General features: G+C 33.4%; 1 protein-coding gene across 1 annotated transcript in view; it reads right to left on the bottom strand.

The window, feature by feature from the left end:
• The window catches only part of LOC132938233 (division abnormally delayed protein), an 86,249-nt gene extending 72,044 nt beyond the window's left edge, over window positions 1-14,205 (bottom strand). The window contains exon 1 of the mRNA XM_061004951.1: window positions 13,553-14,205. Within this exon, the coding sequence (XP_060860934.1) occupies window positions 13,553-13,721 (169 nt within the window). The 5' untranslated portion in view covers window positions 13,722-14,205. The remainder of the gene's footprint in view (window positions 1-13,552) is intronic.
• Window positions 14,206-14,452: the final 247 nt, after the last annotated feature.

Below are 14,452 nucleotides of genomic sequence, written 5' to 3'. Positions count from 1 at the left end.
CGTCATGTTATCTCTACGAGTCCTCCGGGTTCTTCGCGTGCGTAACTGCTTAAACGGTTTTTTTTTCGTGTTCATAAATCATATAATAGTTTAAATACATTATAAATAATATTATTATATTACAGTAACACGAGTGTAATAATATGACCATTAGTTTAATGTATATAATTTGTAAACATAAACATTGTAGCATTTATATGATTTTTTTCCTTTTGTCGGTTTTTTAAAAACAAAACATGTGATACGGACTCATTCGCTGCGATTTTTCGGGAATTCAGATAACATGCTCGTCATTAAAAGCCGGGAACTATAATATTGTCTATTATTATTAGTTATTACGCGTGTACTATAGGAGCTATATATAATAGGTATAAACGTAAGACTTACGCAACAAGTCCTTCAAAATCAAATTGGACTTCTGTATGTGGAGGGGAGGGGGTGGTTATCGGATAGCTGGGTAGAACTACGACAACTGTCGTCCAATACACATCAATTGATCTTTGAACAAAGAGCGAAATTACGATTTCATTGTAAAAATATATATATAATAATAATAGAAATTACGTCATTTGTTTTTTTTCTCCAATCCGTTTCGTCTAACCGCGTGCGTGTGTGTGTAAAAATAGGGAAAACGTATGTAGTGCTGCTGCAGCGTGGGTGAGACGAGCAGAAAATCACATTATGGACGGTGGTTTCGGCGTTCATCACAGAGGATAGAATACATATACATGATAATATAGTAATAATAATATACACACTGCGGCTGCAGCGTGGGCCTTGAACGTCTAGAAATGACAATAGGACATATAATCGGGCGGAGGGAATACAATTTTTTTTCCTTATTATTTAGTTCTCTTCTTTATATATATATATATATATAATATTATGTTATATACATAAATAATATAATATAATGATTCGGTGCGCAAAGGTTCGGCGTCCTCGCACATCTTTGACACGTAGTCCGCCATGTGTGTGTATTATAGGTATACACTCGTAACTGTCGCCACCACTGTCGTCGGTCAGACACGGTGTGTATAGTTTTTCCAACAAACCGTTTTCACTGTTGTATAGGTACGCTATACGCGATGTACGCGCACTCGGGCGTTTTCGGTACAACTGGCCGTAGACAGAAAGAGAGAGAGAGAGAGAGAGATCATTGACCGCCGTCGTTGCCGTAGAACCACTGCAGGTATAACGAATTTTAAATTACTGTATATCTGGTAATACACCCTGCCGACATGAAGTGTATATTATGTGTGTGTGTTGTACTCGTAATGGTAATTACTAATTAATATTATATTTTGTATTATACGAGTATAAACGATATATTAGCATAATAATATGAGCGATAAATATATAATTTAAATTATATAGTACCTATTTTTAAACGTTCCAACCTTTTCTCTACTACAACGGTCCAGTGTTGGTCGGAAAACGATAATTTATAATATTATATACTATAACTATAATAATAATAAGTAATCGATGATGATTTCTATCTCTAGTGTCCACATGTATACATTTAATTTGGCGAACTAAAAAAAACCAAACTACACTAAAATATACTAGAGGCCTCTCATCATATTATTTTTTCGAGTAAATACAATTAATAAAAAGATATTTATACAGTCGACAGACACTTTAAAAAAACGACATTACCACGATGAGCTTAAGGGCAATTCATTGAAGTAAAGATATTTATGCACTGTGCGACTATGTAGGTATTAGATTAGAATTGAGAGGGAAAATAACTTATTTTTTAGCGACACAATGTTATCATGCATACTTTGCAATCATTTAGTCATATATAGATACATTATAGTCTAGCTACTTATCTTTTGTTCGTTGCGTTTCTATGCTATATTGTATATTATTTTTCTTCAAGTATCATATATTTTATTTTAATGCTATTATTACAAGACACAAGTATATAAATATAATACTTCATGCGTTTTTTTTAAAACTTTTTTTCTTCATAATTAAAATTTTTAATCTGTTTTCAACAGCAAACATAACACATTGTTATTATTCTAGTGTTACATATACCTATAACTGTTCCTCTTGTCTGTCAATATGTGTGACTTACGAGTTACATAATATAATTATTAATCCAAGCTGAACCGTCGCGGTCGTAATGTATAGTATAATTTCATGAATTTATCACCGCGACTATTATTAGGATACCTTCTATTTCTGTTGAGTTTTCTTTTGGCAGTTGGATATGTAGTATATAGTCGTAAACAAGAAATGAAGCGACGACAGTAATTTATACGTAAAATAATATACACTTCGAGTTTAATTTCAACTCGCGACGTGTTATCCACTTAAACAGCTCGACGAAAGCCGAAAGGATACGAAAATATGAAACCGTTCGGTGTTTTTTTATTTAAAATTCTAAACTAACAATTTAACAATTTAATAATTTAACTTCAGTATAACTAATCGGGTCTGTATCGTTATCGATAATATTTTATATAATATGAGCATAATATAATATTATGTGGCTGTATATTATACTTGATATACGAACCGATTTTAAAGCAAAAACTTTTTTTTTCGCTTATGACTTACATTTCTATAATAGTAAGTAATAATAATAAGTGGATGTATACGACATAATTCTTTTAAAAAATAGTTGATTTGATCGAAAAATAAACTTTATAATATGACATATTATATTATGTAGAATGCAGATAATATAATATTTGAATGTATTATGCAATTAATATTCATGCATAAATATGGTAATTGGTAAGCTTGTGTACGAAAAGTGACTACAGCCTTAATCCGGAACTGTATAGGTATGATGTGATATAGTATTATGGCATATATGTACATGTGCGTGTTGTCTACATAATTATTAATTAATATTCACGTGTGTAATAGTAATACCATACCAACGACACAATGTATAGATAGGACATTATTCTCGACAAATCATAGATCCGTGACCTTAAAATTATCAAATACGCATGTTCAATTGATAGTTGATATCCTGTGAATTTGATAAGTTTGTATTATAAGTACATATTATTATATTTATTACTGTAATAATAACGTAGTCGGAATGTTCTAAAAATATAATCAAAAACTACTAATTTTGAATGAAATGTTCAAATGATGTGTACACCTAATACACTCGTATTATATGCATTCACAATGGACGAATTAATTACTGATCGTGTTTACACGGTAATAACAACTTAAAAATGAAAACAATAGCGGCTTAAAAAATAAATTATACATTATATTGTACTATGCATATTTATTATGTTTACTATGAGAAATTGGTACAACAAACTACTAATTATTTGTGTACAATTGACAAATACGCGCATGCTTTAATGAACATTATTTTATTCAATTCATTATGGATTACAAATTTACAATCATAATAAACTAGACCGTAATGATGACAATATAATACCATGAATACATTATAATATACATGTGACAATACGTGTCTACATTATATTGTATACGCAATCAAACAGTAATCAAAATAATTGAAAATATGTATAATTATAGTAGGCAGTTGCACATTTAGTGGTTGGGGAGGGTGAGGGACTGGGGTAAAAAAATGTCCTGGGCAGAAAAATGTTAATCTATACCCAGTGATCAATAAATACCAGTGATGGATATGTAAGTATTTTGTTGGTGAAGTAACTTATTAATCATCTCCCAAGTACCTATAGGTAACAAAATTAAATTTAAATATTGTCGATACGTATATTTTTATTTTTTGTGTCAAAAAACTTTAAAACTATGACACACTGTACCGCTGTACGCGTGTACTTAAAAGTACTATAAATTAACAGTTTTAAAAATCTTTTTTGTTTTCTTAACAGAAATAAAATAGAAAAATGTAAAACTGTTTTCATACGGGTCTAATGGACTATGTATATTAATATACCCTATGGGGCGGCGCGACATTAATTATTGCAGTAATTATATTTTATCAGCTACAACCTAAAATATAACATATGAGTTTTGATGTACTAAATACTAATGTATAATATACTAGATCATAACTTCCAAGATTTTGACTTAAAAAAATAAAATTCAAATCTCTATAAATAGCTCAAAAATAACCAATAAAAATTATATCATGTCCAGAAAATGATAATATAAATGTCTCCATTATTAAGATTTGGCAGTTTTCTAATTTTGACAATGCCCCCCTCCCCATATGTATTATTATTTACTTTCTAAAAAATATATTCAATATTACATGTATAAGGATCATAATTGATACTATATAATATAGATAGAAGGTAGTTTCAATTTCTCGTTGGGGGAGAAGAGGGCGCTAATAAAATTTGTATGCCTATATTCGCCACTGATTATAGTTTATCTTAAATATATATACCAACATACTAAGAAGTGGTTGTAAAAATTAAGTTATTTAAAGTGATATCATATTATTATAGAACTTGAAATTTCTAGCACGATAAAATAATGCTATACACAGACCTGTAAATTATATTTATGTATAATAGCCTGCCTGATAGGTATAACTTTTCAATCAATCAGAGAAACACATAACTTACCACGTCTAAACTTTAAACATTCATCAAAATAATATTATAGTACACGCAAAGTTTGTATATGAACTATCGTTGTAGTATGATACAGCTTTTATATAATATAATGAAATGACGGAAGTCACGATAAGTTAATTTCACATTATAAAATGTTGCTATTATATGGTAGGTATGCTGTGAACACTGAACACTATGATAATAATTATTTGTGCATTAGTAGGTATATACTATATATACGTTTATAGATACCTACCTAATTGTTTGTTTACTAATTAAAAATAAAATGTAACAAACTCCATGCCGAAAATGTCTATATATTATAGAATTAGCGAGGAACGAATCAAACAAACATTTTTTTTATCATTATCCAAAATGTGAACAACTTTCGAAGATTAAGAATACCCATTATAAATCTGGTCACACTTGAAACAAAAACATTAATTTCAGTCAAGTTAGAATGAATAGACAAAACATAAATTAAAAAAAAATTATTTTGCCTCTTTTAAAAAATAAGCATTTGGTTGTTGCGTAGTACATACGTCAGATACTCAGATTCTATATAAACCAATAAATTTAAAATTGATTAAATACTTAATAGGGGTTTTCAGTACTTATTTAGGCATATTATGTGTATTATTATACCATATACCTACCTACAAATAAATCCACAGAATACTAAACAAATTTATCAACTCGTCTACCTATTGCATAATAAATCATAATCATCCTCACAATCTCACATAGTCACGTACATTATGTATAAAATGTATGGGTATAGTATATGCGTTTATTATAATATTCATCTCTATTTACTATATGTTAGGTCTGTACAAGACCACGAAGACTAAGTATAATCTCAAAATCAGTAGTCATGCCGATTATAAAGCCAACTATAAATTAATGGCAAAAACTAAAACCCTGCCGCTTTTACACATTTATAATCATTGTCTTGATATTTTATATACAAAAATTAAGTCTAGGTATACATCATTATAATGTGGGATTTATGTCCAGGTGTTCCGTGCTCTATAATTTTTACGTATTTATTTTAACTGATTAGAAAGGGTATGCCAATTAAAAGTTAAAACCTAAAATATGTCTCCAAAAGAAAAAAAATAACAAGAAAAGCCTCCATTATTTATAAAGCACCTATATAGGGACAATGCAAAATACTTTTCCAAAGATAGTGCCCGCGTAACAATCGAGACAAACTGCTGACTCAGCGCCTCCCGAATGATCTTGCAGAGCACACACATACTTACATTGAGAATAGTCACTATTAATACGGAATGTTTGAATTCCTTTTTCAACGACACAAATAACCGCATAGAAATGGTATACACAGGAAATAATTATTAAATTACGAAAAATATCTCGTAGCTCGCCTAGGTCCGCAATATAACTGTACTAGATTCCCCATAATAAACATCTAGACATTGGATTTAACTATCTAAGAAAAGAAGTTCGAATACTAAAAATAAGTCAATGTATTTTATTATTTTAACATACTATTTTTATGGTAGGTACGTATAACATGACATTTGCATCATAAGAATTATTGAATTAAATAATGATAAATTTCGAAAGTCACAATTAATAGAATTTCCAATGGTTTTTAATCGCCGAAGCGTTGGATTACTCGTCTCCCGATATTAAATACGTAGTTTGGTATATACAACACAAGATACACTTATATGTATTATATTGTGTAAAGTGATGAAGCAGCTATAAAGCGAGAGTCTTCGGTGTTTTTTTCTCCCAGATTAACGACTGCGCAACCAACACGTCATAATAATAATATATATATTATAATAAGCAGTAATAATGACTAATAACGTAATATATTCTATTATCAAAAGAATATATCGTCTTAATGTCATACTCATTGACCGGCACACGTATGTGTACGCACACGATCGTTTAACCCGATCTACAGCCATCGATGGCGGCTGTCTAACGCTCGAATGGCATTCCTAAGCACGTGCAATAGATTTACATTATTCGACGAAGGCGGCGGTGGCGTGCGTGACTCGAAAACGGAAGACGGAAATCGACCACGAGTGCCCGGAAAATAAATTTAATAAACTTCGCGAAAAGCCCCGACGATACCGGTATCACTGGGTTGGTCGGTTACCGTAGGAATGGGTTACCCCTCCCAATGAGCCAAGTTGTACATTTTTACGCCACAAACAATAATCGTTTTTGGGTAAAATTTAATTTGCTGAACCTTGCTCAGAAAGATCTAAACATATGATAATATACCCACACACCAAATTCGTTTTCGGGGATTTGAATAGCATGTCAAGTGATCGTGTATGACGTCACATTGATTAAAATATCCGATGGAAACAATTCCCGTAAAAAATAAAACGTGGAACAGGGGTATGTAATATAAATGTTTGATGGGAGGGAGTGACGGGAGCGGGGTATACATATAATATACTTATTACACAGCCAAAGTCGGCGGCGGCGGCAGCAGCGGTGGTCGTCGCTTTCGACTCATCGTGGGAACATAATAATAATAATATTATTATTATACAAGTTTCGGGTGTCCGGTGCTCCGTCCGCGGCGCGATTCAGGGACACGCACGGCGGGGGGTAGGAGGACGGGTGGACAGGTATATACCGCGTGGGAGGTGTACGTGTACGGCGGCGGCGGCGGGCCACCGGCGTTTAAAAACCATCGTTGCCAGACCTAATGGAATGCACCGGTGAGAGTGTGTGTGTGTGTTGCCCCGCCGCCGCCGCCACCCCGTTGAGCACCACACCGCCACCGTATCACACACACACACACACACACACATGCGCGCGCGCGCATACACCTTTTCACGCGCTTTAAACGTGTGCTTATGTATGCGTGTGTGTGTGTGTGTGTGTGTGTGCACCGGTCTCCTACGGCGAACCGCCAGCACCACCGGTCGCTTTGACCAGAGCGCCAGGCACCACGTGTAATAATAATAACAATATCGTATAACCGGAGGGGTAGACTTTGGTGGGGACCGTGGTCCGGACGTCCGGTTACACGAATACCAGAATACCGACTATATATTTATACATGTATTGATGTATATGGATGCTGTTGGGAGACGTGTCGTTGATGATATTGAAATAGGTATAGCGTTTATAGGCACCAGCTGTATTTAAGTCGTGACGATTCATGTAATAGATGTCAAGGCACTGCATAGCCGTGTCCAGACCTTATATTTGTTGATAGTACACAAGCTCATCAATACACGAATGTGAAACCAAGTGGAGATAACGAGTTTGGCATCACCCAAATTTTGAAGAAAAAAATATATCATTACCTTATATTGTGAGTATAATATAGGTACTGAAAACAAAGTATAAATAATACAAATGGATAAAAATGAAAGGAAAAATTATTAACATTTAAAAGAAACCGGAGTTACTATTATTATTGATATTATATTTATTCACATGCCTAAATGGCTTGTCAAATTTCGCAGATGGTGTATGTGCATGATAGGCACGATCCGTAGACACGCCTATCATGGATGTCAGTGTTATTATTGTTATTGCGCGTAATGTACCTATACTCCGTATTGTGCCTGTATTGATGTACACAAGTCATAAACTCGTAACACCATTACGTGTGCGTGCAAAATAATGGATATACGAAAATATTGCGTGTCGAGTGTACATTACAAGTAGGTAGATACAAATAATGTTATATGCGGGGAAAAGGACGAGTGTACATAAAGAGTTTTTCATTTTTACAATACCGACGAAAGGACTACATTTATACGTTGTACGCGTGATTCACTTTTTCAGTTTTGACTCGCGTTTAGTTTTATTTTGACCCGCACAAAGTCACTTTGTTCGAAGGATACTATATATGGTCTCAAAAGTATAAAGTACAGCGCGTGGTGCATTGCGTAGCTTGAACAAATAAAACCAATACGAAACACGACGTATGAATGCCAATAAACAAAATGTCTTTACATTATATTTTTTGTGGTTGGAGAGTTGAGGGGGGAGTGAAGCCCGCAAAAGCTCGGCATTATATTTTTGTTCCCTGCAATTTAAATTAATACTAAATAAAATTTACCACTTGATATAAATACTCAAATACCTATACTTCAAGGGAAGAGGTCTAGAACCTATAGAGACCCCCTCACTGGTTGCGCCACAGTAGTTAGGTCTGGCGCTATGCAACGATTTCCACGGTTGTCACACAATACCTATTGTGTAAAGAATATATAATAAATATAAATAGTGGATTCGCGTTGCTCGAGAATAAACGAGTATTATATTATTATTATTATTATTATATAGGACATAAACGTACTTATCGTTTCAATAAGATATTTTAATCCACACCGGATCGAACTACGTAATTCCGTGTATTATTATTATATTATCTCAAACCGTCCTCGCATTGCGGAAGTATTATACAGTCATAATCCTATGTAATATGTGTACGAATACGACTACACCAAAGGGTGTTTCGTACAGTAGACTATTAAACATTTACAACCAGACTTATAATGTTATTATTATTTTAAAACCATAATATATACGAGAAATGTACCTACTGTTGACGACCCTGTAATTTTAGATTTGAACGTCATCAAATCATCACACAAGTAATAAAGCGTAACGTCATAAATAATGTTGAAAAGCTTTTAAATAATATTACCATTTACCATACCGTGTTGTACTATTTACAACATTGATAAATCCATTTGGCCGACTTCCCGGATGAGTTTTAAATGAAACGTCTTCTTTTTATCGACCAAAATGCATATAAGGAATTTTTTAAGACCAATAAATCCGCCTTCCTATTATTAACTGTACAGACAATTGCAGAGTTATTTGGCTCGTTCCCACTTTAATTCTACATTGTTTTACACACAGACGTGACAAACACTGGAATCCTAAATAGGCTATTATAATATGACTGCAATTCTGGAGCGGATGTTCTGACATGAATGGTTGTTTTTATATTACCTATTGTATGGTTATACAACTTTTAATTCATATATATTTAAATTTTGAGTACCTATAGGCTATAATCATTTCGATACTAGTTTCCTATAATTTTAATTATTTGACCGAGAATTATAATTATTATTCGGTCCTCTCAACGATATTAAAATACAATAGTTTAGTTTTCATTGTTAAAAAAAACTTGATCAGTTTGAATCACAACATATTTTAGTACCTACAGGTAATTATTATACTTAAGTTATAGTCAACTGTAAATAGGTATACTATAAATAAATACTTAAAATCCTCGGAAAACGGCAATTTTATTAAAGATGTCACGGCTGTTGAACTATATAATTTAATCACTTATTTTATGTAAATTGTTTTTATTACATAATTATTTAAATTCATGCTTTGTCTTGCAGCCAACGTTGACGAAACCAACATAAAATATTGTGGAATGGATTTTTATTTGAAAAGAGTATAATATTAATTAAAATAATTTCGAGTGCATTGTTAGCAATGAGATTTTATTAAGACGTAAAATTCTTTAGTGACCATATATTGGTGATGAAGTAACTTTTAGTGACCGGCCGAATTACTTTTTTTAATTTTGGCTAATGCATGAAAATATTGTCCGCGCCCACTTGGTCCGGTTGGCAATCAGCCACGGGAAGTCGGCCAAACAACGATGTCCCCACCTAAGTCCCAATAGCACGTATGTCCTGTGATAATATTCGTTATTTTATAGAGTTTTAGTTGTTTGGGCATATTTTGGTCGCCTAACTTTTTCTGTTTATACGGCATTCAATTTCAAACTCATAATATACTGCCCACGTATAGCACTACTGTGGGTAGTGTTTGAACCATCCTTTTTAGTACCTACTACAAATTTGAACGCAATTTATTACAGAGATATTTTTTTTTAAACTTAACAGAAACTCGGACAAAAGCTCAAATTCATGACAAATCAAAATACCAAACGCAACACATCTTATACCTACACAATGAAAATCTTTATTCAAATATCAAATTCAGAATGGAACATCTGCAATAAATGTACACTGATTAGGTACATATATGTACGAAGCATGCTAAATAACTAATTAATAAATGTGTCCGTTAATATGTTTTGATTATGATTGATTCATCCACATTGTTTATAAATAACATATTGTTATACAAACTGTATTTTTTTTCTCTTCTACAATAATATTTACAGTACTTATAAGTTGTATGGCCATTTGTTTTTTCATACTGGGAATATGTTCTTAAGAATACGACTAATGCGAGATGATTACTTATAATTGACCACTCCGTAATTTGTCGTTTTTATTAGAATTAATATGTTAATCACAAGTTTCCTCGACCCTTCATTCTACAGTATATGCTCCCGTAATATTGGATTCAGTTACACGTATATGACGCGTGTACGTTAATCGCGCCGGCGCTTGTGGTTACCGTGTTTTAGTTGAATTAATGGGAGGCGGCTGACCTGTACGGCAATAATATAATTTTATACAGAGAACACGAGATCACGATTACATAGTCCCTGTTACCATGGAATAATGAAGTCATTGTGGTATAATTTACAAAAAAAAAAACAAAATCCAACGCGACGTGTTCAATTAGGAATTCACTGTTCAGTACCTTTTTTTTACAGAGATGAACACACCCCTGAGGTTAACATGATGTACATACGTAATAAATTATTATGGAAATTTTGTCTGAAAAATAATATTCAACTAAAAACAGCAAATTCCATAAATGATCAAAATCATCCTATAAAGATATAACTTAATATAATTAAAATCACTATTATTGTTATTTATGTTTTTATTGGTAAAGTTTAACTCAACTTTTTAGTTAACCTAAAAACGAAAAGAAGAAAAGCATCGCTATTTATTATTTTATTTTGTTGATGTTTTTTTAACTAAGAAGTCTTTGTTATCACATTTTTATAAACTAAACTCAACTCAAAAAGTAAAAAGAAAGTAACTTCTTGTCGTAAAAAAAGAACCCGAATGAAAAGAAATAAAGACGAGATTTTATAGTTGGTTAAACTCTATTACTGCAGTGTGTAACCATTATTTCAGATGAATCAATATAATATTGTGGTACTATAACACTCAATCTACCATTCCAGAATAGTTCTTAAAATTGAAAAACAATAATTTACGTATATTATATTACATTAGGTAATTTTCAATTTTAACTACGCAGTGGCATGGCCAGGATTTTTCTCATTTTTTGGAAAGGGGATAACCTTAACTATAGGATTCCTTATAAATTTGGTATACCGAGACCGTATGAATATAACATTTTAGTTTTGCAGCAACCTTCATAAGTTACAATTTTAATAGATGGTTACGTCTTGCGTAATACTTCCATAAAACACTGAAAGCATTTTTAATTATTTCTGAATTTTCAGTGGAGGGAGGTGCTTCAGCCCCCTTAGTACCACTGACTATGCCACTGTAACTATGTAAACATAGCATTTGTGAGTGATAACTGATAAGTGATAAGTATAGTATTTACAGGTACATCTTTTATAGTTTTTAATTTTAATATTCATGTAACTAATATTATTTAAGATTTAATAAATATAAATAATTAGATAACGTACACATTACGCTCCTATTAGGTATGCGTAAGGAAGCTTTGTGAACACGTAAACAATTTGTAAGAATTTATCTTCAAACGATAATCCAAATTATAAGTTTACCAAATTAATAAAATCAAATGTTGTAAGTATACACAAGCATACAAATTTACATTATTCTTGAAAATTGCAATGTCTGAGTATTCTAATTTCAAAATATGTTTGTTTCCGTATACAAATAGGAACATGGTATTATATTAATTTTTAGTGAATATTAAATAGTGATTATAGTTTTTTTAAGACCACGATTGTAAATTTAATTGTATCGCTTTATACAGTTAGGTACTGCATAAGTGAAACGTTTATGAAAAATAATATTAAACATACCATTTTGGGCTACTATTCTAATGAGATAATAAAACCTAGGTACTCGTGATAAGAAAGTATCATTAAGTGGGACGATCATCAATACTGATCGTTCGATTTCATAATATTGTACCAATATATTTTACCATACCAGACAAAAATAAATCAACAGTTGAAAAGTTGATCCAGAGTAAATACTTAAATTTAAAATTTAATATGTATACAGTTACAAAATTGAAAATATTAAGAATCAATAACTATTTAAGTATCAAGCACGATATATTTTAAACCTACCTATATGATTACTGTATCCATATATCTACATCTATAACGGTCAGAGGAAATGTACCTGTATGCTTTTACAGTCTTACGAGTAAGCATTCTATCTATTGGGACGAAGTAAGACAAGTTGACATTACAGGTTTGTCACAACCCGATCGCGGGACGAATCACTGCAGCATGAAACAGCACATATGTGTACAGAAACAGTTGCGGGGGAGGTGAAGTCAACGAACCACGATATTTATCGTGAGCCATTGTTCGGGTGGTGGAAGGAGGGACAAGGGTAATGCGCATTTAATATTGTCACTGAATTTCCAATTAAATAAAAAAAAAAATTTTGAAACAATTTTATCCGTATAGATGAATAAATAGGTAGAGAATATTATCAGCTAAATTGTTTTGTGCTTAGATTTGTAGATACTAATAATGTTAAGTGACACCACGGCAAGGTAGTACAGTAGCAGCTAGATCGGGACAGTTGGCTGCCATTCCGATCATAGAACCTTATGCAGTATATAGGCAAGTCTTATATCATATACATTTCTCTATATTATCAATGGGAACGACCTGCTGCAGGTGAAGTGGCTTGTATATAGGTACTGTATAATATACGAAGGTAGGTACAATAATAATCGTTTCGACTCGCTCGTGGGCATTGGCTCTCGTAAAGCTCGACACGCCGCTGACACGAATACGTATGATAATATAAATAGTCCGAGTATTATGATGATAGTATAAGACGTACCTATATAATATACATAATATCTATACGAATATTAAACCGAAAATGAACGACGGCGCTTACCTTGGTCGATCCGCGACGTCGGCGTGTCGTACAGGCCGACTGACCGGAACTGTTGTACGGCCACGCGGCATTCCCCGTCTGCAGCTGACTCTGCAGACGTCGGGTAGGCGCATCCGTCCCACCGACGGTGCGCCGACAACACGATTACCGCCAACAAAAACCTCCGCATGTCGGGCTCGGAGGTGTGGGCGGCTTGACGACGGACTTAAAGGTATCTCCTAATTATTTAATATTATGTGTATAATATGTATATTATGCACGGTGATGCGCGGAAACACGATCGGAAACTGTTGTAGACACTTGCGCGACCGCCCGCGACACGGCGACGTATGTATATTATTATTAAAATACAATACACGTACTTTTATATTTTTACTACTGCGTTTCCGGAACTTAACTCAAAAACACGCGTGAAAACAATAATTTATCGAAATTGGAAAAAATGACCGCACACCCGACGGACGAAAAACTCGCGGAATCAACAGTTGAAATTTTCGTACATTTCCTCGTCTAAAATTATTTTTATAATAATATATTAATTATTATTTTAACCGATGTTAAAAATACGAATACGACGACAGCGGCAGCGGCGTCGATAAACGGCAACACGCGTACAGTTCAACCGGGTGTGAACGGCACGACTGACTGACGAATTCGCGGGCAATGCACATCGTCGGGGGCGCCGCCGCAACGCGACGGGTGGGCGGTCACGATCTGGAAAAGCAGGGGCGGAGGGACTTCTGCTGCGGCGGTCAGCTGAGCCGGACGGCTGCGGCGGCGGGTCGACGGCCGCGCACTCCATCTGTCGGCCTACGGGACGGAGATTTGCCAATTTTTATAACGTGCAATTTATTTTTATCGTATCTGCAATAATTTATATACCTAGGTATAAAGTATAAA

This window comes from Metopolophium dirhodum, chromosome 2, assembly GCF_019925205.1.
Source record: "Metopolophium dirhodum isolate CAU chromosome 2, ASM1992520v1, whole genome shotgun sequence".
NCBI classification, from domain to species: domain Eukaryota; kingdom Metazoa; phylum Arthropoda; class Insecta; order Hemiptera; family Aphididae; genus Metopolophium; species Metopolophium dirhodum.
Note: the sequence above shows the minus strand (reverse complement) of the source record. Positions and strands in the feature narration are given on the sequence as shown.